The sequence below is a fragment of the Rhopilema esculentum genome, chromosome 13 (genome assembly GCF_057945365.1).
Source record: "Rhopilema esculentum isolate cy_ngs chromosome 13, ASM5794536v1, whole genome shotgun sequence".
In the NCBI taxonomy this organism is placed as follows: domain Eukaryota; kingdom Metazoa; phylum Cnidaria; class Scyphozoa; order Rhizostomeae; family Rhizostomatidae; genus Rhopilema; species Rhopilema esculentum.
In genome coordinates, this window is record NC_142827.1 from 7,281,440 (window position 1) to 7,306,691 (window position 25,252).

The 25,252-nt window shown below is 36.7% G+C and overlaps 2 protein-coding genes across 3 annotated transcripts in view; one reads left to right on the top strand and one right to left on the bottom strand.

Annotated features, from left to right (window-relative positions):
- LOC135691736 (dynein beta chain, ciliary-like) overlaps positions 1–3,506 on the top strand; it is a 40,960-nt gene extending 37,454 nt beyond the window's left edge. Inside the window, exons 64-67 of the mRNA XM_065209692.2 lie at positions 2–121; positions 578–820; positions 1,212–1,394; positions 1,657–3,506. Coding sequence (XP_065065764.2) covers positions 2–121; positions 578–820; positions 1,212–1,394; positions 1,657–2,274 — 1,164 coding nt within the window. The 3' untranslated portion in view covers positions 2,275–3,506. The remainder of the gene's footprint in view (position 1; positions 122–577; positions 821–1,211; positions 1,395–1,656) is intronic.
- A 2,895-nt stretch (positions 3,507–6,401) lies between these two features.
- Positions 6,402–24,826, bottom strand: LOC135691737 (ras-associating and dilute domain-containing protein). 2 transcript variants are annotated; one of them, XM_065209694.2, is made up of 12 exons: positions 24,229–24,826; positions 19,968–20,145; positions 14,669–16,428; positions 13,925–13,962; positions 12,941–13,181; positions 11,715–12,125; positions 11,313–11,460; positions 10,902–11,045; positions 9,687–10,414; positions 9,026–9,091; positions 8,395–8,468; positions 6,402–7,633 (listed from the first exon to the last, which is right to left on the bottom strand). In XM_065209694.2, exons 1-12 carry the CDS (start codon positions 24,484–24,486, stop codon positions 7,534–7,536), a joined length of 4,146 nt encoding a protein of 1,381 aa, XP_065065766.2. In that variant the 5' UTR covers positions 24,487–24,826; the 3' UTR covers positions 6,402–7,533. The 2 variants fall into 2 exon arrangements, with proteins under 2 accessions (XP_065065766.2, XP_065065765.2); XM_065209693.2 differs by having other exon boundaries at positions 9,687–10,417.
- Positions 24,827–25,252: the final 426 nt, after the last annotated feature.

Here is a 25,252-nt window from a genome sequence, read left to right on the forward strand (position 1 = left end):
GGTGCCATGGACTGATCTAAGGTATCTATTTGGAGAAATCATGTATGGTGGGCACATCACAGATGACTGGGACCGTAGACTATGCAAGACATATCTGGAAGAGTACATGAAGCCGGAAATGGTATGCCACTAAGCTCTACTATGGTTGCATTTAATCTCCTGTCTCACCAAGCACGCAGTATTTAAGTTTCCAGAAATAGGCTCATTTTAACAGTTTGATTAGAAATCACATTATAACGTCTCACAAGGAAACTTGCCCACATTTTTCAACAGGAAATCGTATTCTATTTTGGCACATGCTATAAGGCATTTCTCGTTGTTTCAAGGGGTGTGCATGCATGCGTCAAGGATTATGAAAGTTTGCATTTGTATCAGTTGGAGATAACCGTGTCAATATTTTCTGCCCTTTTTATCTGTTTCAGAACAACGCACAATATGCAATTGCTTTTTGTCGCCTTCATCCATTTTCTTTAAAATAGTTAGCTATTTTTTAATATTCAAACATGTGACCCTTCTGCTTTGCTATTTTTCCTCCCCATTCCCCAAGTCGCAACTAACATGTGAATTTGTTTTGCAGTTGGATGGTGAACTTAATCTCTGTCCTGGATTCCCAATTCCTCCAAATATGGATTATAAAGGGTATCATCAATACATTGACGACGCTCTTCCACCTGAGAGCCCATATTTGTATGGGTTGCATCCAAACGCAGAGATCGGTTTCCTCACAGCAACATCAGAAAATCTTTTCAAGACAATTCTTGAGCTGCAGCCAAGAGATTCCGGTGGAATGGGCAGTGGTGGTCAGACTCGGGAGGAGAAGGTAATTGCTACCTGTTCGTTGCTGAGACGGTCAGCATGTTTGAGACGCAAATTAAGAGTTGAACAATTTATGAAACTGACCGCTCATCTTTTCGAAACAATTGTTGTCTATATGAATTCATGTTTGTTTAGAAATTCTAAAATAATGTCTTCCCTTTGGTGTATACTCAATTTTTGCGTCTTTGTAGCAATGGTTTCTTTTACAAGATTTCTTTCTTTTTGTCCTGTCAAGCTCTTTTCATTTCAATCACCTGCCTAGGTATTTTCTTGTTTATTTGATTTCAATAAACTTCATCAAATTTCAATAAACAATATAAATGTAATAACATAACAGTGTGAAAATGTTCTTTGTTTATTTTCATTTTCATCGCTTATAATTTTCGTCAACACAGGTGAAGCAAGTTCTGGACGAATTTCTGGAAAAATTACCAGAAGAATTCAACATGGCAGAATTGATGGCCAAAGCAGAAGACAGAACCCCATACACCGTGGTCGCTTTGCAAGAATGTGATCGAATGAATTCATTGACTAATGAAATGAAGATTTCTTTGAAAGAACTTGATCTTGGATTGAAGGTAAGCTAAATTGAAGCATCAACAATTGTTTTGTCTTTGATCACTTATTTATGTTAGATGTAATTTATGTTTCCGCATTTTGAAAATAACAGAGAAATATATCAGCTTTTCAACAAGGGCTTGCATATTTTTTGCTTACTATAATTCTCGAAAGTCCATATTTTGCTTTATGAACAAATGATAAGTAAATAATATTCTTTGGTACATCATTTGACTTTCAACGCATGCGTCTGTATTTTACACTCTTTTCCTTTCCATCCAGGGTGAATTGACAATAAGCACAGCAATGGAAGACTTGTCCAACGCACTGTTCTTGGATCAGGTTCCAGAGTCCTGGACTCGACTGGCTTACCCATCAATGCAAGGCCTCGCAGCGTGGTTTGTTGATTTGCTCCAGCGAATCAAAGAGCTCGAGCAATGGACATCTGATTTCAACCTTCCCAATGTTGTTTGGCTGGCTGGACTCTTCAACCCACAGTCATTTTTAACAGCTATCGAACAGTCAATGGCGAGAAAGAACGAATGGCCACTAGATCGGATGACGTTGCAAGTTGACGTCACCAAGAAGCAAAAGGAAGACTTCAATGGACCTCCACGAGAAGGGGCCTATATTCACGGGCTGTTTATGGAAGGTGCTAGATGGGATACGCAGACAGGCATGATTGCCGAATCCAGATTGAAAGAACTGACACCCGCCATGCCAGTCATGGCAATACGAGCTATACCCGTTGACAAACAAGACTTCAGAAATGTCTACGAATGCCCAGTTTATAAGACACGCCAGCGTGGTCCAACTTATGTGTGGAACTTTTTCTTGAAGACAAAAGAGAACCCAGCAAGATGGACCTTAGCTGGTGTTGCTCTACTGCTCAGTGTGTAGATTTGTGACGTTTACTCTGTGTTGCGATTTATGACAGTGTCTGCCATACTCGCGTATGTGTGTGTTTTTGTTTGTTTGTTTGTGTGTGGATGTTGTTGAACGTTGCTCCTAATTATGTGTTTGTTTAGTCTTAATGTAGAGTTATATTTTCGAAATATTTTCTTAGGTTATATTTGACTTGCTGATATTTGCAACAGTTGTATAGACGTGTTGTTCTATGAGTTTACCTAAAATCTCTAAAAACATAATTCAGAAGATCAAACATTTAAACAAACAGTTAACTGTTATTGATTGTTTTATTAATTCATTGATGCCTTTATTGATTTAGTGTTGGTCGGACAAGCCAATAAAAACTTGATACATAGCCTTGGGGAAGAAACTTCAGGGTTTCAGTTTATTTAAACTCTCTAAGCTCACAAAATTGCATCGAGAATTTTCGCAGTTACCTATATTAATGATATGTAAAGTTTAGTAACGAATATAAAGAGGGTTGCTTGGAGGTTAGTGTTGCAAATATCACTTGTAAGTCTTTTAATTCAGTTTATTACATGGTTAGTTGAATGTAAATATTGTTTTTAAATGAAATCTCAATACTTGAAAATCTTTGCTCTGTTATTTTTTGTGGCTTCTAAAAACTTTTTTTTCACAAGATACTGGGTTTTAACGACCACCGATGAAGAATCTCCATATCCCGAATGGCTTGGTTATGTTAGAAATACGAGCAAGCTAGAAATACGCCTCAGCGATTCTACTTTTTATAATTTAGGGTATGTTTGAAATCCAGCATTATGTGAAAGGGCAGAAGGGAGACATGTTGTTGGTGTTCCAAGATTTTATGCAGGTATTGTATTTCTCATCCAAGTATGATAAGATAAGTGAAATTTGCAGAAGTGAAATTTTATGACGACCAAACTATCCTCAGGAGATTTTATTGCGCGCTCATTTTGTATACCACCCTTTTGGGAATTTGATAAACATACCACACGAGGCATTATGTGCATGCATAGACCTTTAGGGAATCGCGTAAGCTTGATATTTACACGTGGTCGAATGTACAGAAACCGACTGAATAGGACTGGCCTGGCCACTTTAGTTTAAAATACACTCAACATAATTCTTCATGAGGTGCCTTCGGCATTTACTAAAATGGCTCGAGAAAGAACGATTTTGATTTCAAAATGAATAGTGTAGAAACGCATTGCATCAAGTGTCTGCATGCTGCAAATGCGATGTCTGTGAAAGGTAAGAATTATGTCCTGATCACTTACCTCTTGGTGTTGCTTTCAAACTATTTTATGTAGCGAAGACTGCTTTCGGTGTCTAGAAATATTTATAGTTCTCGCAGTGCCTAATAAATGCATAGAGAAAGAACGTAGACTGAGAGTTTTTTCATTGTTAAGCTCTTACATGCAAATCAAGATATTAAGTTAACTACTGATATCAAAATAAATGTCAAATGGTATGATGGATTTTCGGTAAACCACGAAACCTGCACAAACGAGAGGCATTTCAACAAATAACGCAGTCTTTTTAGACTCACAGACAGACCCAATTTAAGGTGCAGTGATAAACTGGAAAACTGCGCATTGATAAAACTGGTAGGTAGTTCTAGAAGCAGCAGCCAACGCATTTTTCACAAACCCCTCATATTGCCCAAGGAACTCACTGTCTAGGGGGCCTCTTAATGTAATGAATTCCATTCTCAGAATGTATTCAATCAAACGTTTCAGAAGATATGCCTTGAAAACAGTAAAAGGTTTTAGGGTAATACAAGAAAATGGCTGCAAGAAAAAATCCTAATATGTATTTTAAATCAAGCTGAAGGGTGTGTTTGGCAAAATATTTCATTTTACCCTGGTGCCTCAAAAACCTCTTGGTGGCCCTAAATTACCTGATGCATATTAAGCCAATGCAAAAAAACAAACAAACAAGAAGTAAAACTGCTTGCGATTTTTACATCCAATTTCAATTGCGTAAAGATTAGTCGAACTTTCCATCGAATTCTGTCCAACAGAAGTGGTTTTCAAATGTATTTCTCACTGAAGAAGACAATGAAACTTGGTCAAATTGTTTACAAAGAGAAGAAAAGATAAAAACAGAAATTATTGATTCATTGGTTTTTATTGAGTTGAAGAAATTAAAAATATGTTGATACCCAAGAAGATTATTTGTCAAAAGTGTAAATCGCACGATCCCTTGTGTCACTAGCTGCCTTAGTTGAGCTGTCAATTATGATGTCAATAAATATCACTGATGAATTGCTCTTCTAGTATTGTAATGGAAAAATGGCATTGTGCACATGAATAACAAAAACAAAGTGCGTCGTCAGCAAAGATTTCTTAAAATCTTAACCTCACGCAAAAATCTTCAATTTTCATGATAATAAGAAGTAATAAATTTTCCTAAAAAAAGGCATGTTTTCAAAGATTATGGGCATTAACCAAACTATACTTCAGTTCAAGGCCAAATAATTTCTTAATGGAAGAGTTTATTTTATCGTGCAGTGATAACCCAATCTGTCCAGTGATAAATCGTAATTGAGCAGCAATAAGCTCAAATTTTGCGAAGTGATGGAACTAAAAAAGAGACTTTGTAGTGCAAAAGTAAATCACAGCATTTACTAGTGGTTAAATAAAGGTTATAAAAAAGCATTACAATATCAAAAACAAGAACATAACAGTAACAATGATTTTAAATTTTATCGACTTCAGTATCTAGAAGCTATCAGCTATCTAGTTTGTTTTGTTCTCTATCTTCCTCTATGAAATCTTTGTTCTTGAAAACTTTTTAAAACCTAGACCACTTTTCCAGGTTGAAATAACTTGAAAAGCTTGGATGAGAGCTGGTGTAATTCGATAACTTCCCATACAGTTAGTTCAATAGGTGTGGTCATCAAAACTTACAAAGGTAACACCCAAAACTCCTTAAATTAAACCCTGATAAAGGGGCTAAAATTGCCAATAAACAATCAGGCGAAAATTGACACATTTTTCCTTTAGTGTGAATTGGGTCCGAGACTTAATTAAACAAAATATTGCACCCCATCTAATATCATTAAGTTAAAGAAAGGATCCAAAGATTTAATGTTTTTTCTTACCAGCTCTTATATATAAACACTTTAAAACTGCACCCCCTCCCACTCTGACAATTTCCAAGTGTTTTTTATGGCAGGCCAAAGCCATCGAGGAAAGTGTCGGCAAAAATGGCCTTTACACAATGAGCCAATGGCAAGCTCCATGTTTGCTTCTCACCTAAAGCAAATGCTTGCTTGAGATGACATTTGTCCTATTCGAAACCAGGACAAGAAAAGGTGACCCCTGCTTTCACTGCAAGTGATCCCATTAGTGTTGCTTCCTAGTCGCCTATCCTATCCTTATGCCCTCTCCAACAACAAAGTATGGTAATGTCCGAGATTGCAACTAAAAATATGGAGGAGCCACGAGGATTAATCTCCCGAATTCACTCGACCTAACATTTGTCATTGGAGCTAGGGCTGTTAAAATCTGTAGTAGGTTGTGACAACAATTTACCATAATTATTTTTTTCAAAATGGGCTTTTTCTGATTTCTATATAATCACTGTAAGAAAATCATCCACAATTATGCGTGGTATGAACTTTTTTCATTTTCCACTACAAGATAAATTTTGAATGTCTTAAATGTTTTGAATCTTAAACATTCTATGATTGGTTTCACATTTTCTGATACTTAACTACAATTGATAAAATTTCCAAACATTCTTTTTGTATTACAACAATTAAAAATGTCTATGAAAGAAAAAAAACATTTTGGAAAATGGCACTGATTGGACAACCTCAACAGTCACGTTCTCGCGTTCCTGATTGGCCTATTTTGATCCACAACTGGGTATACATATATTTTCTAGTTTGGAGTTTTCGATCCATGTTCTGGTGTTTTATATTCTAAAGAGTGTCAGACGAAGAGCTTTCGCATGTTTCCTTTTTTCAAAGCCATTTTTAATGAAATTGTGAATTTATTTTAAAACCAATCTAGTGCATGTACTTTAAAAACGTCGATCATTTCATGACTTATTCATGTATCTAAAGGTAACAAAATAAGCGTCCCATCGAGCTTGCTTGAAGAATGAAATGCAAAAAATAGAAGATCTTTATCAAAAGAACTATTATCGGGTAAAATAACATTACAGCTAAAATGTGTCATTGAATCATTCATAAAATAAAACCAAAATATCAAATGTTTATTCTTACAATTTCTTAGAAATATATAAACAACGGCAATTTTTCTACTGACAATTCATAAAAGCTAAATTATCGAAGTTTATTTTATCTGTCGATCACATTATTATACTTATACAAACTAAAAAGTATACACACATTTTGCAGAATAACAAGGCTGAAGCATCGTTATTATGCAGCAGTTGTGCCGTGGGGCTTAAAAATCAGAGAGATTCTAGCCTTTTAGTTACGACATAAGCATGTCAAGTGCCCTCTTTATTGAATTTGTAGCCATTAACTACTTGTGTTGCAGCCTTTCTGAGACGGTCTTACTCGGTACTTCGTTGGCTCTCGAACTGTTGCCCTACATCTAGGATCTGAAGTCTTTTAGGGGCGAGGCTTTGTGGAAAGACGAGGCAAGGAAATTTAACTGCGGGGTATGAAAATGAAAGGTTTCGGAACAGAAATAAAGGGAAACGATTATATACGGAGGGAATATACGGAGGGAATATACGGAGGGAAAGTCTAGAAAAACCTGCGTGGTTATGTTTTTAGAGAGCAAAATGTCTAGTATGGAGATAAGTAACCCATATTTGAAGATCCCTTTGCTGGTTAGAAATCAACTAAAAGATCAAAAACAGAACCGAGCAAAATGCAGAATTTATAAAACTGAAAATTTTATTAACTACTGTACTTCTAGCTGCAAATTTAAATACATTTACCTACATAGCAGAAGCCACTTTATTCGTATACGTTGAATCGTGTTTTGAGACTAACATATGATCAACAATAATCATTAACCTTTTAACAATATAATAAATATATTACAATTCTTCTCAAATTTGTGACTACCACCAAAAAATGTGGAGGATTCTGATAGAAATCAATATGTGCAATTCTTGATACAATAAAATCCACAAGGAATTGAGAAAATAAAGTTTACTATAGGGTGCTCATAACATTTGGTTTGTGTGTCGAACTTTCATCTATGCATAAGTGACTAGACGGAGTTTATCGGATTCAGATAACAGAATAAGCCCCTCGGTTCAGCAACATGGCAATCATCAGCATTGCGATGACAGTATCTTTTCAATAGTCTTCTGGTCGGATTTTGCAATGAGGAACGATAGGTTGTTTCCAGCATGTATGATCAAGTCCATTGCCCTGTCATAGAAAACAATCTTAGAAAAAGCGAGCAACTTTCTATGTTCTATATTCTTCTTCTAGAATGTTCTTTTCACATCTAGAGGAAGAACCAGGGCACTGCTCGATAAGCATTGCTTCTCAGTATCCTTAAAACTATCTTCGGAAGCTTGGAAGTAACAAATACAAATACACTCTTTTTTTTATAAGAACAATTTTATAAGAACACGAGCTTCAAAACTGGTCAAAAGTTAAGAACAAATTAAGAACAAGCTGAGGCTGAGCTTCTGCAAATTGCAATATTGAACAACGTTTTTTCTCAAAATCGAGGATTTTTAGCGATGTGTGGGTGCTTTTTCGGCGAATACTCAAATTTGTCAGCAAATTAAGGCTGTCTCACTCACTTTGTTGGCAAATGAGGCCTGAACACCTCCTTTGCCCCTCTTAATTTAAGAACAAATTAAGAACAATCCAGCCTCAGATTTTCGAAAAAATTAAGAACAGTCAGCCTGAACTTAAATTTACTGGTTCTTATAAAAAAAAGAGTGCACAAGACAATTTCAAGCAAATTTATCGTTACAGACCGCTGCTACTGTGTTAACCTCAAACTTATCTGGATTCCTTCTCCCCCAACGATGACTTTGAGGGAAAAGCAGTGAAGTTTACCAGTGTGTATAATACAAAGATAAGATACTTGATCTTTCATTATAAAGTCTCAGCATTTTTGACAAGATTGTAAATTGGCCTCTTAGCAGTCAAATGGTTTAAGGAGAATGACTCACTGTGAATAGTCCGATCCCACAAGGCTGTTTCCATTCACAGCAAGAATCCTATCTCCAAGCTGAATTCGTCCGTCCTGAATGTAGAAAGTCATAACAAATTAAATATTAATGTATTGTCAGGCAATAAAAGGGTCTGTTAATTTTTATCTTAAACTGTTAATTTTTCATGAATTCTTTGACTTGGCTTGGTTATAAAGGGAAAGAAATGAATTTAGACTAGTTGAGAGATCAGTTTAAAACCAAAATTTAGAAAACTGTCCCATGCTTTAGAAGACATGTCGATAAGGTACCATATAATGCATCTAGAGGACACTCTACTTGTTTGAAATCGACAGAAAAATAGAGACGTAGGGATAACCGTAAAAGTATTGGGTCGAGCTAACAATTAGCTCTAGGAATTTATGAACAGAAAAAATCAAGCCAATGTTTCTATCGTTTATATTGTTATAATTCCATAATAACCCTAATTTCAAACAATAGAAATGTTCAAATCTGAAGTCTTAAGAGCTTTTACTGTTACTTTATGATGAATGTATCTACACTCGTTGGCAAACTGACGTTCGAGAAACAAGGGTTTTCTTCTGTCGTTCAATCTGCGTACAACAAAGAGAGGTTCTACTGCATAACAAACCTTTGCAGCCGGGCTGTTCGAGACAACAGTGCGAATATAAATGCCAGGGGAGCTGAGTGGAGTGATCTGCAGCAAAAAAGTTGTCAATCACTAATCAAATAGAAACAGACATGGTTTATCTTGTCATTTCTAAATTATATATACTGTAGTTTCGTTAGAACTGACACTGGTTGGGAAAGATTTTTGCAACTAAATGAACTGTTGGTTGTGAAGAGACTGGGCTTTTCTAGAGGAGACTATAGGTGCAAAAAGAGACAAGAGTACACTGGTTTGAAGGCAACGAAAAGAAGTGAGAAAAACTCCTTAGGTCTCTCAAATAATTTCAAGATAATATGACTTCATTATCAAGCTTTGGTGTGGTACAGGAAGGTTCTAAGTTGCTGCTCGAATGTGATCACCAAGAAACTGTCAAACTACTCTCTTTGAAAGTATTATTTTATTTACCAATTATGTCACTGGAAGTACAGGGAATTTCACTTGTTCGTAGATGTTGAGTAGGGAGTAATTATGTATTCAATTTCTGGCGGCGTAGCACATATGACTTCGTTATGAATGGGCTGAAAAAATGGACCTGCAAAACTAGACGAAGTTCAGATGGAATGCGGGGATACAATAGGACTGTTGATTTAGAATGGGGAAACGAAAATTTTGATAAACTCACAAGACCATCGATTAGACCCAAGCCTAGGCCCTTCTCTCCACGAACAAGATCAACAACAATGACGTCATCAGGGTCACTGAGATCGCCATTGCCTGTGAAATCAATATCGTTAGAAGTGAAGTCGACATCTGCAATTTTCCCGTCATCAGCGAACTTCTTTGAGTAATCTGCCGGCTCGTTATTATTAATAACATCCCCCTTGACTTCTCCATTTGTTTTCACAGTGCTCTCAGCATACATTATATTGCTTTTAGACATTCGCCCGTCTGCGGATCCTTTACGAGGCGCCGTTTGTATCGACTGTGGATTCCCGAGCGCAGACGACCGTCTTTCTTCGTCGAAAGTTGGCTCGTCCTCGCCGATATCAATGTCTTCCTGAATGATAATACTTGGGGCTGCATCGGGGACGGGGGTAGGGTTGCGATGCCCAGCGTCCCATTTCGCTGCAATTTCAGGCGTCCCTTCAAGAGCTTCACTGGAGATTGAAGAATCATCGCTATCGTCATTCAAGGCCGATTGTTTTGCGTTTGTTTGTGCCAAGCTAGTAGATGGAGTCTGAGGTGTTCTTCTTACTTCTACAATCTCTGCTACATCTCTCTGCGGTGTTGATGTCATATTAGGATGCACGCTGACGACAAAGCCGCTTGCAGACTTTTGACCAACTGAAGATGATGTAACTTTCTGGACTGGCTGTTTGTCCTCTGTCTGTTTAGAGATCACGGTGGCGTCTGCTGAAAAGCAAACCAATGACATCTGGCGATTCTTCAAGCAAATCTTCTTTAAATTACAAAAATATACTCAAGGGTGACAATTTTTAAAAAAAGACGTACCATCATTTCACTGATAGAGAAACAGAATATAGCAAACAAGTATCAGTCTAATCACTGTAAATATACAGCTATTAGGTTGGTTTTCAACTCATAATACTGAAGCAATATTTTATGCTTATAGAAATTTACAAAACACTACTACAAATACAGTACGATACCATGGGGCATGAACATTCATAACAACCCTGTGGCCATTCACAATTACCTCAAAGTCTGTTCCAAAAATGATGCCAGGCGAAACACCCAGGGCGGATAAATATATACCAGGCGAGACACCCAGGAGGGTTTGCATGTTTATATAACTTTAAAGGTTTAGGGAATTTATCTTTTAATCATCCTCCACGTTCCTCGTGGTAGGCAAAATCGAGGGACCTAAACAACATACCGCTTTTCTCTCCGTATAACTTCTGTATTTCAGTGAGAATTCCTGAAAAGTCATCTTCATGAGGGATGTTTTCTAAATCCATGATGAAATCTGTCGTCGGGAGCAACAGCGGTGGATGCGTGGCGAAACTTTCAAGAACATCAGCTGCAGAAAATACGAAGTATTTTGGTAAATTATAAATGTAACATTATATAGTAAATAAAGTCGACAGATGAGAAAATTGATAACTCATAATCTCCTGATATATCAATGCCATGAAAACGAAAATGTTTTTCAGAATGAATTGGTAACAGGCACTTAAGCATGCCGTAGAATACGCTTCTAGCTGTTCCTTCAGTGCAAAAAAAATCGCTAAAACAGCGTTGAAGAGATAAATATTGTAGAAAAGCTAGTGAGAGACTTGAAACTTACAAGATCGAAGGGCTGCCTCGACTTCTTCAGGAGGCGGGTACCAGCCTCTGGGCCGCTTTTTGCCACCCAGCTGGTACTCTCCAAGCAATTGCTGCACTTGGGACGCGTTGAGGTCTGGGTAATCATCTCTTATTGAATTCCAGTCCATCTGCGATAGAACATAAAATCATAACGTGTATTGGTTAATATAATGGTTACAACATTATAAAACTCTCTACCTATGAGATCTGGTATATTATAAGAAGCTCTATACACAAACATATAATCTGAAATAGACAACAGTCTATTGACAAATATATAAAATTTTGGTATGTCTAAGCATTTTATCTTATGACCAACAGTTAATATCCTATAACTAAACAGAACAATGCGTGTAAAATTGCAAGCAAATTCCATACGTACAGACATCAGTTGAGCTTTAGGGATTGACAGGAGCGCCACCGCTGCGACAACCTTCTTCATATGGCTAGAGAAATTATCCTGCAAACCACTTTTACTGGCGAATTCTTCTAAAACGTCCAAATTTCCCCGGATCTGGACCCCTTTTGTCCATCGGTAAAATTTGCCACCAGTCCCACGTTCCATTAAAGAATTGAATAAAGATGCATTGGTAAAAAAGAAGAGATAGTCAAACAACTGGGTAATGATCTGTGGGTGGACATTGTTGCTACTGACTAAGTTCAGTGTCTTTTCAAAGATCTCGATTATCAATGCGACACCAACTGGAGTAGAGGTGGTCTCTTCATCGTCATCTCCATCTTCACTTTGGAACGGATTTGTGTCCAGAATGGCGGGTAGCGTTGAATATAAAACCTATGACAATTAAAGCTTTCAGTTACGTTCTAAAGAGAGGCAATTATGAATTGACAATAATGAATGCACCACTTTACCATACGAGTCACTCCTCTCAAGGTTCTTCAACTAAAGGAGTCTTTCTTATACCATTTCTCAACAAATTAGTGTACAATTTAGAGGTTAAAATCATTCTCTGTGTTGAATTTTGGTAGCAAACAAAAGATTCTTGCAAACCTGGCATAAAGCTTCTCATATATCGCGTCATAAAGATAGATATTATTGCGATAAAATTGTTTTAGGGCTACACATTCTTCAAATTATCGCATGATAATTTGATAAATATTGTGATGATAAAAAATATCGCGATAAGACTGAAAAAAGACTTTGTGATTCATTCCCTTTGCTAAAACATATAAAAATGCTTTATACGATGAACATGGATATAAAGAACTGCTGTTTTAATGTTGGCTTTCTTATCGAGCACTTAATTCACCCACAAAGAACTTGTGTTTGGCGCATTGCCACGAGGGACGTCTTATGGCATATCTCCTGTAAGATCCACAGGTTAACTATTTCTTAACGGTGAACTTTGGAAGTAATTGATAGTAAAGAAATTTTCAGGACTCAAAAAAAGCCCGTCTTTTCTACGGATAAAAAACCTAATGCTCTAAAAACCTTTCTAAAAAAATTGCCAAAAAACGCAGCGTTTGACCCTGATACTGACAATTTCCTTTGTTTTTGTTGTACCTTAAAACGAAGCAGAGAAATAATCGCAGAATTTCTGCTTGGAGATTTCCTGCATTCTAACATACAAAATACTGCAACACACATACCTTGGTTAGGTGATAGACTGTTTGCTGGAATGTAAACATAATGACCTCCTCTAAGACTGTCAGTAGCTCTTCATCAGCAGACATTAAAGACTCCCTGATTTTTGAAGGTGAGGCATTTTGCAAATATTTGCTCAAATTGCACTGAAAGTAATGCAGCATCTCGAGTGCATTAGCCATCCATTTCACAACAGGAGACAGTTCGAGCAGCATTGCATCAAAATATTCTACCACGTCATCTTTCCTGAAAAGTCAAATTGAATACTGCATAATAAAATGCCATTGGCTATATCGATAACTGACATTTGTCTTTGCAATCTCTGTAATGCTGTTTAATTAAATTCTCTCTCATAAAGGCCACACGATGCTTTATTGAAAAATGTCTTACACAAAACCTTCATGCATAAAAGATGACATGGCACTAGCTGATATTATCTAGACCAATCATTTATTTTATCTGTCTTTAACAATCTTTGTAAGATATAGCACATGATTAGAAACTTTCAGCCTATATATCGCTAAAAAATAAGTAAAAAATCTTGAAAGCTTTAAATATTGAGCACTAAATGAAATACATGACAGCGACATCGACAAGCATGCATTTCCGTTCATTTAACCAACAACGTTGTATAAACAGCAGGCTAAAAATGCGCTTAAAAAGCTTCTGAATTCTATTAATTTACACACTCTGTTGATTATATATAGAAATATACCCACATACAAACAAAGTCATTGACAATTGAATTTACAGGGCAAACTCAAATTAATTACTTGAAATACAAATTGGCCAAAGCACAATCAGTTTTCATCAAAACATAGGTCTTATGCATTATGTATTACAAATCGACTGTCTGCAGATTTGCTTTAAAGTATTAATGACTCTATCCAAATACGTCACGTATCGTCATTCCCTGATAAAGATATGACACTATAAAGAATATGTTGCCGATAATCAACATATATTTTGAAGACAATAGCAAAACATACCTCTCTCCATACTGCTTCCCTATTTCTTTCGTTTTTTCCTTTAAAAAAAGAGCTTATGTTTTGTAAGTTACCATTTTAATATTATCTAAACTTTACTTAAAGTACGTGTAACATCCAGGTAATAAAACACATACTGTATTCTAGTTCAATAGATGCTGTACTCGAAGAAATAAGACAATTAGACAGCGACTTTAAGAAAGAAAGTGCAACGAAAATCGCTGCAAAAGTTTTGGTAAGGTACAATGAAATTTTGCAAATTTTCTATTGCATCCTTCACTCTCCCTTTGAAAATGTTGTTTCATGTAATTTTAAGTGATTCAATGTGGCCAAGTTTGTTCATGTAGTTATCTGGCTCTACAACCACCACTGTTTTGGAAAAAAGGGGATGTGGTGTAATCCTTTTCTAAAATAAACTGCATCTTTTTAAGACAACATAAAGGCCACAGAGCGTTTCAAAGGTCCTTCGTAGGAATTGTAGCTCAATGAATTGAAAGGCGTTAGGCTAGGAAAGAATCTTTCGTTGACATGAATTTGATCTTACAGAAAATTGTCATTGTTTCAACGACGAAATTGTATAGTAAAATATCTATCAAAATAACGGGTCATTGGAAAGCAAAGTTTTTATAAAATAATTATATCTCAAGGCACATTTATAAATCGTTTGGACAATTTCGCAGGGTTTTTTATCAACAGTATGAATATCTCAGTAAGTAAACAAGCTTAAATTGCTGTTCCTTCACTTACCCAGGCAACACTTTGGAGTGCGCTCGATATCTTCAAAAGAAGCTTTCTTGCATGTGACTCCGTGAAACAGGCACACGAATGTTCGATCATCATTGTCAACAAATATGCGGGGGTAAGTTTAAATTTCAAACTTCGTTCTTCATATTTGTGCATGACTTTTTCAAGCAATTCATCTTCATCCTCATAACTATAGGACAAACTCACTGCACTTCGTTCGACAGCATCCGAAATTTCCCCCGCCCCGTGGCCGTCAATCATGTCTTTGGGACTATCAGCCGTGTCATTCACAAATTCAGCTCCAGCGTTTTCAAAGTCTACTTGCACCGATTCGTTTACTTTCGGCGTTCCTAATGGCTGTGATGCAGCTTTTCCTCTTTTCAATGCATCAAGCCATGAAAGTTTCAGATGCTTTTCTTTAGTTTGCAACGGGTCCTTAAAGATGAAGCAGTATTCTGATCCAAATGATACCAACTGGCCGGGCTGTAGCATCGTAAGATGGTTGATTTTGATGCCGTTTATATGAACACTTGCATTTGGCATAGGATCAATGAAAATCGAGAAATTGATGTCATCGATATTGGTTTCATGAGCACCTTTATCAAGGGAGATCTTTTTGTGGATGTAGCAGTGCTCTGGGGCAATGTCTGGTGCATAAAGGCAAACATCTGGCTTACTACTGGCACTGTTACTCTTTGGATTCCCTAGTGACATCATTGGCCTGTCAAGGGGACTTAGTAGTTTGTCCAATAGCGCATCAAAGCCCTTGATTAGCAACAGGAAGGGCCCCTTCTGTGGGACAGCATACGAATGGTCCTCTGTTGCATACGTCAGTGACGAACTATCTCTTGGTGTTAGCTCACCCAAGGCATGATCACTTACTATACTGGACCGCTCAGAATCTAACGTAGGGCTGGATAAGCTCGAGTCCTTTGCAAGATTGTCGGCAGTGTTTATAAAGAAGCACCCTGAATCCATTTGTATTTTTTTCATCAACTCAAATCTCCTTAATCTTCCAGCTGCAGGTTTCCACAACGACTGTACCACAAGTGGTTTTTCATTATCATTCACGACCCGCATATACTCAGTCACCCATTGCGCCTCCTCGTGGTCCTGATCGGCTTTACTGTTTGCATCGATCTTAAAGTGCCCAACAACATCGCAAAGGACATAGTCGTTTGGATTGGCGTTTTCAATGGAATATTTCTCCAACGCCTGTTTAACGACCTCTCGAGCTGTAGAGATCGTTGAGGCGCGAACGCTTTTGTAATTTGATCCAGGAGACACGTGATCACCAAAAACCTTTAATATTCCTGGTGCTAGTTTGTAGGTTGAAAGCTCAGAACTTTCTGGTTTATCTGCCGATTTCTTTTTTCGTACCATTGCTGCTATTTGTGAAAATGACTTAGTTCGCTTGGCTTTGCCTGAGTTTTTATGTTGGCTTTTAGCGCTATGTGTTGGGGTAGACTCGTTTAAATTTTCAACCACTGAAACATTTTTGTCTGAAACGTTCCTTGACGAACTGTTGCCTGAGGACGCCGTGCTTTTTAAGTTTGAACGAGGAGTGAAAACAAGAGGGTCAGTATTACACTGGCCTAACGAGTTACTAGAAGCAGAAGACGTTCGTGACACTTGGTTTTGCAACACAAGTTCGTTTGTATCGTGGGATTGTTGACGTTTTCTACGGAGGACGAACCTTGGTGCCTTTATTGCAGTTATAGCTATCCCCAATGGGCAATCACTGTGATCCAAAGCGATTTCATCTGAAAGTAAAACAAAATTCGTGAAAATAAGAAGATACATCATCCGCTCACGTGAAACAGATGTAACACTTTAAAAACACATCTGAGTCGTCTTCTGATAAGCTCTTAAAAACCTGCTGAAAGCATGGATAAATAGCATAGCGAAAAAAAATGGCATAGCATCCAACATTTAAAAATATAAAGCTAACGAAAAACGCTATAAAAGCTAACAATTCTGAAGTTAAAATTAAAGTTGTATGACCAAAAAAACAGTGAAATAAGCATCAATGTGTCTTTGAAAGGAAACGAATCAAATAACGGGAAAATTGATCTTTAATAATGCAAACAAATTAACAATGGCAAAAGGAGACATGGCCAGGAAGAAAAATTTGGGTAAATTTTATAATTATTACATAAAATAAACAAAAAGTAGTTGCAATTGAATGCAAGGTTTCAAAAATTGCACTTTTATTGGAGAAAAGGGGAACCACTTCAAGTGTTCAGAAACTCTACTACTTCAAACAGTGTTCATAAAATTACAGAAAACTTTTGATCAGATCTCTAGTCAACTATAATTACAATAGAAATGGGTGCCAAGCCACCTTCTTTTCAAGATTTCCTTATTCACAATGCAATTGGTAAACCACAATTAGGTGTCTTATTGCATTTGCATTTGGTTTAAGTGACCATTGCAAAGCTTTTTTCTGTATAATCAATACTGACACTAGGGAGCAAAGCTAAGCCAAGAAAAATGATCTGGGTATTCATTTACATAGAGCTGATTTGACACAAAGTCCCAAAGCATTAAGCCTACAGCACTGGCCTACAACATTTTTGCTGTGTCACTTCAAGCTCTTTGAATAATGCACCTAAATATTTCTAAATAATCCTGTTTGTATCTCAAGGTTTCCAATACAAAGTGAGCATTGATTATCTGGGAATAAACAAAAGTCACAACTTTACATTAACTGATTTTTTCAATTATTTAGCGACAGGGTATGTTTAATATCATCTTATAAAATAAATTGGTGTTTCTTTCAAACTTTCCATGATTTCTATCTGTTTGAGCGCCAGTGGCATGATAACTGGCACCTTAAAAAGGATGCCTGCTCTGGAATGTTATCATCATGAAGCCCCTGAAGATGCTATTTTGTAATACATGATGTTCACATAAATATATAATCCAAACTCTTGCACACACAATACTTAGAACCAATATATTGTACAATACTCAGGACCAATAACCAAAGGTGTATTGGTTTATTGAGGTATTTTATTTTGCAATCCAAACTGTTTAAGTCATAAACAGAGGATTTATACACCTGTGTACTTCTCCATCCTTTGCTTCCCTCTGGACTGCACTTCAAAATGGACCTTTAAATTTATGAGATGGCCATCCAAATGGCAGTAGTGTCGTGAGGGGAAGGAAAAAAAAGCAGGTACCCCCAGAGGCAAAAATCTCTTATAAATACTTTTGGCATTCCAAAGGGTGTGGACCCCTATTATTCCATTGCTCAACTGGTCTTTGCCCCCCTCTTGGCCTACACGAATGCCAAATGGCTTATATGCTTCCTAAAGCCCCAAGCCCTTCACAATACTATTCCAAAGCTAACTTGTTGGCTACCTCTTCCTACTTCCTTAATTATTATTATTTTCAAACTTTCACCTTAGAAAAAAAACATTTGCACAATTGTGGCCAACAAGACAACATGACTTGCTAACCAGCAATTCTAGTTATAACATACATTTTTACATAATCTATGGTGGTCTATATGTTTACTATTTGCTTAAACATTTACATAACAAAAATAATGTGAGAAATGGCTTGTCCATCTTTTTCAAAAATAGGTTGTGGGAAAACTGAAAATCAATGTAGGTAGAATAAAATCTAAGCATGAGCAGTGTAAATCATGAGCAGTGTAAATATAGAAAAGAAAAGACTTAACGGTAGACGCTCAGGAAACTAATTCCTATTTCCAGACTTCAAGATATTAGTTAAAGTGATATATACTGAATTTACACTTAAAATTGAAACTTAACCAGGTGAACCAGATGAATGATTAAAGAAATAAAGAGCTTTACGTAACTATCTCTTTATTTCTTAAATAATGATTACAGGAATATAATTTGTTCAAACTCAAGAAAGTTTAAATGAAAGATTATGTCAACCTTTTGTTTACAACAACATTTTTCATTCCAATTCAGTGACTTACAACAGGCAGAAAAAACTAAATTATTATTTTATTTAGAGTCTGCACCTTGGATTGCAGTAACTATGCAAATATTCTGCAAAAGAAATGATGGTGTTTGGGATGACAAAAATTGATGTAGTCAGCTATATTCATTATTTTTTCTTTTTATCACATTTAATCATTATAAATAATGCTTTTTAGATATATTAATAAACTGTAGAGATCCAAAAATCCTTACAAGTGGTTTTTGAATGATTTTAGCCAGGGCCCTGTCTTGAGCTTCATATTGGGGGACGGCAACAGAAGAGCTTTTCACCTAATTTTTAGTCATGTTCTTGTACCAAACAAGAAGGGTATACTTCGTGGAAACATAGTTAGGTAATGGTTGCTGCAATGGCATAACCCTTGTTCAGATATTTTCAACTTTTCGACAAGATAATTCTTCCTTACATTGATCAATGAAATCACTAGAAGATTTCATAAATTGAATGATAAGTTTTTAGCTTAGGGGGTGCTCTCTCCTCGATTAGTCTACCTACTGAGAGCTTCTCCTTAAGAAATTTCTCTCCATACGAAATTCTATGTACTCTTATTGTAAAATTTGTCATTTTTTGTCATCTGTTGTAATTTTTTTATTCTAGTTAATTGTATGTATTTTAGAAAGATTTTTGTATGTAGTGGAATTTTAAAATTAAACTGAACTGAACTGTGGAAATAAACCAGTTTTCATACTTCTTTCTCTGATAAATAGTTGGATGGAATGTACAAATCAAACAAACTAGATCATACAACAAAGGTTATCTTTAAAGGTGACAATCCTTTTTTCTTAATGGAGGCTAGGCCCAGAAGTTATTACATGCGAAATAAAAATGGGCTGGTCACTGAATTCCTTCGAATGAATGATACTCATCGCCAAAAACATTAGAACAAAGTGATACCTTACTGACAGCCGTGATAATTGAATCGCTCTGTCCAAAGCCGACGGGCTTTTAACCCTGTATAAAGTTACCTTACTTCCGTCCTTGTATAAATTCTGATTTTGTTTTATAAAAAATTTTGCAAGATATTACAAAGGCATAATCAAACCCAAAATAAGTAAACAGTCCTAAATTAATTGGCGTGTAATTTAACATAACAACACATGAGGAAATTCAGTGCTAGGATGTTGTACATTTGCTGCCAAAAATATTTCTGCTCTATTGCCAGACTTTTTCATGGGAATAACTTAGATTCGACCGTTTTATCACCAAAGGTTACTATAGAATTCACGCGGGTTTAAGCAAAACAAATAACAGTGTAAACAAGAGACGCAATGTTGAAGTAAGGATGAAATTGGTGGCACAAGTAAACTAACGTTGAAACACTCACCAGCTTCATGTACAACATAGAGTGTGTATTGGTAATTCGCTTGGTTAAGATTGAATTTTTCCACAAGAATGGGCAAGAGATCAGCGACCGTCGTCTTGTTTGATATCTCAACTGCCTTGGTCAACTCCTGCTTTCCAGCTTCGAAATAAAATCTTACTGCCCCTTTGTAATCCAGTTCCTGAAACGAAAAAGAGGCTTATCTACAGGTTTCCGTGTTGAAAGAACTAGACAGAAGGAAAACATTTGACAGCATCTAAGAATATAAATAAAAAAAAAATTGACATTTAATGTGAAATTAATGGTTATTGCCTTTGATATAATTCATTTTACCCCTGTAGCATATTTATAGGTATTTTGCACACATTTTTATTGCGTAAATTGCAATTATAACAGCTGTACCGCAAAATCCTGAGAAAACCATGAAAATCTGTTCTTGCCCGCAGTCAAAACCTTGAAAAGATTCGAGACCCGAATCCGCCTCTAATTTTTTTCAGCCAAGCCAATACTGGTAATTTATAATTACCTTTTCTAGTTGCACTAGAACCAGACGGTTTTTACTGATGTCAAAAACAAGAGCTTCAGAGCTTTCTCTTTCAAGATAGGGGTAAGGAGCTATGTGAGAGCATGTACACGTTTTTTATAAGAAACTTATATCAGCACTGAGTACTGAAAGTATCTTAATTTGGAATAGAAATTTTGGCGTTTGGTACTAAAAGTTTCTTTGTTGGTTTCGTATTTTCGGGATTTGAGCATTTTTGAAAGTAAAGAAACGCATAGTGGGCCTATTATATGGGATCCACAAGCCGCAAGACCGTGCAAAAATAAGCCAAAATCCGCAATGAAATAAAGGGCAAAGACGCAACCGCGATGGCAAAACGAGTCGTGACGTAAAAAGACAGATTCTTGCTTATAAGAAAAGGGAAATATTTCTAGAAATGGCCGTAGACAAAATCTCATGGTTCCCACTCTGTTTCACATAACAAGCTGTTGCATTGGTCCAAATCTTATTCAGCATTTATTGTTTGCACATTATCGTCAAAACGTATCCGAATCCTAAAAGCCTGTCAACCATTGCTTTTTCACACCAAAAGACGCAAAACACATTAATGCTGAACTGAAGCCTCAATCTGCAGAAAATCCATTTGAAAATCCGTATGCCGCACGGAGTAATATGGTCTAGGCCGTGAAGCCGCAAAATTATAAAAGGCCAGCATAGCGTCACGAGAAAAACCCATGCAGATAAAAAATACAGGTGAGCTATCATTTTCAAAGAAAAATCAACAAGAGAAAAACTTTTGGACTCTTTTTTAAGAATGGAAATTTTAGGGTTTCCTAATTTTTCTTGATTCTAGTACTAAAGTTTCTTACAAATAAATATTTGGCCATCCTAGTACTAGTTTCATATAAACCAGTTTCTTTTAAACTAGTTTCTTATAAGTAAAAAAACGCATGTATAGAGTTTGAATACGCACTCATTACCGAGTTTCTTAAGATGCAACCTCTTAAAAAGACACTCTTACAAAGAATAATTGAGAGAGACAGGAAAATGTTGCAGCCGTGAACGAAAGGACATTTCTCCCGCCCTGTCCATTTGCATTGATAACTAGCTAAACAGAGCCATCTGGAGGCCACTGGGGTTGGTGTTTTTAAACAAGATGCAAAACTTTGATCTTCTATGCCAAGAATCATGGTGACCCTCCCCGCCCAAACATTGCTACATCCCTAAATAGGTTTTAGCCCTTTAAGCCCTAGCCTAAATGGGTCAACTATATACTAGTGGTTTTACTCCATGACCCATTCTAAGGGCCTGGTATCTAGAGTGTTATAAATTACGTAATGATCAACTGCTTGTGTATACTCAGTTTATCGATCACGGCTGTTTTGGATCATTCTGCTCTCGCATGTTTTCAGCCTTCACATTTTAGTAGCTACGTAAACAGCAATCAGCCCGACTGAAATATCTGCTCCAAAGTCTTAAATTTCTTCAAATCGTCAAAGTCTTAATTGCATTGACAGGATGACAGTAATTCCTAGCAACAAATTATAATCATTGATATAGTAATTATCGTTTTGTGCAACACCAGTAATGAAACAAAAAGTACACGTGTTCGTATTCGACCGTGTTTAATTTGGCAAACAAAAAACATCGATTTTTAAGACTTTTGCAGTTCTGTAGAGAGTGTTAAGGGCCGATCTGCTTATTATCAAAGAACGCTATTATCATTATCCTGGCAGTGGCTCCAGTTTTCCTCAGTATTGACGGCTTTTCTGTGTTTCTGTACACTTTCAGTCCCAATGACCTGTTCAGAAAGCAGAACTCTACAATCTGAACTAAAAAATCGATGGATTTGTTGAGCCTCTGCCATTATTTTATTTTAGATATATTTTGATATAATGCACCAAACAAATGACTAAGACTGAATTGGAGCAAGTAATTTCGCAAGAAGATAAATGTTTCTTCGCGAGATAAAGACGATATTTGTTCAAGGCTCTTCTCAAAACATTAGAGGTAGATAGACAGGGACAAAGCTGTCTGTTGCTGAAACATCACTGTCAAAACACACGGACAATGCCTTTATATTAGATTTTGCGAACTAAGGAAAGCGCCTATATATGGCATTCAAATTTTTGCTGTTCTCGGTAAGTTTAGTAATGGCCCTGTATCTGCGGAATAGGTTTTTTGGTTTCTCCCACTCACTGTTGGTCTGGTCCTTTTTGGCCATCTACGGGTAGAGGATAGCCTCCTCAGCTTTCAAGGTATCAAGCTCAGGGGCTCTGACGCAAGATGGAAAGTCGGGGGGGGGGGATGGCCAAGGGGCAACTACAAATTGTCTGTCTACGTACGTTTATGGCAAGTATTTCTTACTTTGAATCAAAATGATCGAATCGAGCATTTTGTGACCATTTATTCATTCCACGTTGCAAAGCCGTAGCCGTTTTTTCAGCCAATCTATTATAAAATTAGTATCAGACACGCATAAACTAAACTGGCCCATCTAACATTTATTATGACGCAGAAAATTTGGGCAATAAACAGGTTAAAATTAGCAGTAGCTTATTGCCAATAAGCTTCTGCTAATTTTAACCTGTTGGTTTATAATTTGATTAGGGAAATTTGGTGCCAATCAACAGGTCCTTGTAGTGAGGACAAAAGAGCTTGAAAGTAAGGGTCGCAAACGTATACAAATACAATAATGGAGCCAAGGGGAATTTGGGGACGATTCTTCTAAATATGGATGAAAATATTTTTGGTCGGAGAAAGTCATATCTTTTAAACAATTTTCAACGAAAAACAGCACTTTGATACGTAAAAGCATTGGCTTATAAATCCTCTAAGGTCTCGAGGAATAATTTGCAACATGTTTATATGCAACATATGTTTTGTCTTTGCAACAACCCTAATATCTTTTGCATAAATGTTGCTACAAAAATGCACATAAAAACAATGCAACAGGGCGCTATCTTGGGAAAATTGGGAAAAACTGCCAAATAAATTGTTATTCATTTGTTAGTCAGGCCAGTAGAAATAAAGTTATGAATTACGACGTTCATAAACAAGCAGTCCTTCCAAATTGATGCTTCAGTTTTTAAGTATTGATTCAACTGATAAATCGAAAATATATTCTTGAGCTTCGTCCGTTGAGTTCAAGTTTATTGAATGGTTTATGAGAAAAATATAACATACAAATATATATCATATATATTAGACTTGACTTTGGTCGAGTAACAGCGATGGTCGTGAATATTTGGTATATCCTTTACCTTCGTTACAAGTTGAATCATTCATGTTATGCTTGAAGAAATTAAGGATAAGGAGGTTTGGCGTGAAATGATCTTGAAAATAAACGCTGGATTACCTGCCAGTGCAACGGAATTAGTTTCGCTAAAACAGTTCGAGGCAATGCATGGATTAATAACTTAAAGAAATATGCCTAGACTTGTCTGAAAAAATTGAATTTTTACCTTTGCAAAAAATTTGAATTCAAGTTGAGTTCATCTGACTGCTAAAGAACAGCTTTAATTGACTGAAAGAGACAGTCTTGTTTGACAATCTCCTTGAGCCTTATTCTACATGGCAAATTCAGTCAGGGATACCTTCTGCTGTAACTTGAGTATCGTTTGGCTTCTGTTGAACCAAACGGGATTATCAAATCTCGTAACCATTTCGGCGGCTTTCCCTTCGTTAGAAAGCAAATGCACACTGAGGTGTATTCATAAATATCATGGGCTTATATATTAAGACAGGTTTCCTGCAACTTACGTTTTGTTCCACCCGAAAAGCACCAAACTGGTTGCGTTTATTGTATGCTGTAATTTTATCGGCCAATTCTTTTCGTTGAAACTCCATTTCGTCATCATCTGATAAATTTTCCTCATCAGCCTCCTGAATTTGTGCTTCTTCAGCAACAATTCTCAAATGTTCTAATATTCTTGGATCTGATAGAATATTAGACGAAGATTTACGGGCGAACAAGCCTTCGGGCTCAACAAATGGCTTCAATCCCCGTCCAAGCTCCATTTATTCTGCCATTATTTGGTTCAGCTATTTGGTTCGATTGTATGATATGATATTCCGTGTGTCGAGACATAAGGGTCAGCGCAGTAGGACACGATTTCACCTCATGCTTCGAATTCGTATTGATTATGAGGTTTCTACATCAGCAGTAACGGCCTAGCACTTTTCATATTGCCAATATAAAGTTTACATGAAGCGCAGTAGAATCAATTTCATTGATAAATAATTCATCGCATAAAGTGAATACATTCGGCCGAACTATTTGCTGTTAATTTTACTTTCTATTGAGCATTGTGTTATCCCCATATTCTTCATCAATGCCAATATTGACACCAGTTCCCTGGTGGTCATTCCTCCTTGGTAACGCTTTTTGACGTAGAGTCGTTTCTAAACAAAAATGGCAACCTCGCACCCAGTCAAGATACTTTTGGACAGACTAGAACGTTAGACAAAACAACATACCAATAAGAAGAGGGGACAATGGTGTCATGTGACCTTCCTTATGATTCTGGAAGGGGCTGCTACCGTCAAAGCTGAATTGAAAAAGCTGTAGACACTTTTCTTGATTTCACTGGCGAACCAACGATTTTGCCTGCCACTGATGGTCAATTGGGGAAATGTTAGACCCTACACACCCCATTATCACAAAGTAGTCAGAACTTTGAAGGGGGGTCTTGAAGAATGGGATCTTAATCTAAACTACTTTATACCACTTTTTCATAGGAAACAGTGGTGGTGTCAGGGGGGCTAGGGGGGCTACAGCCCCTCT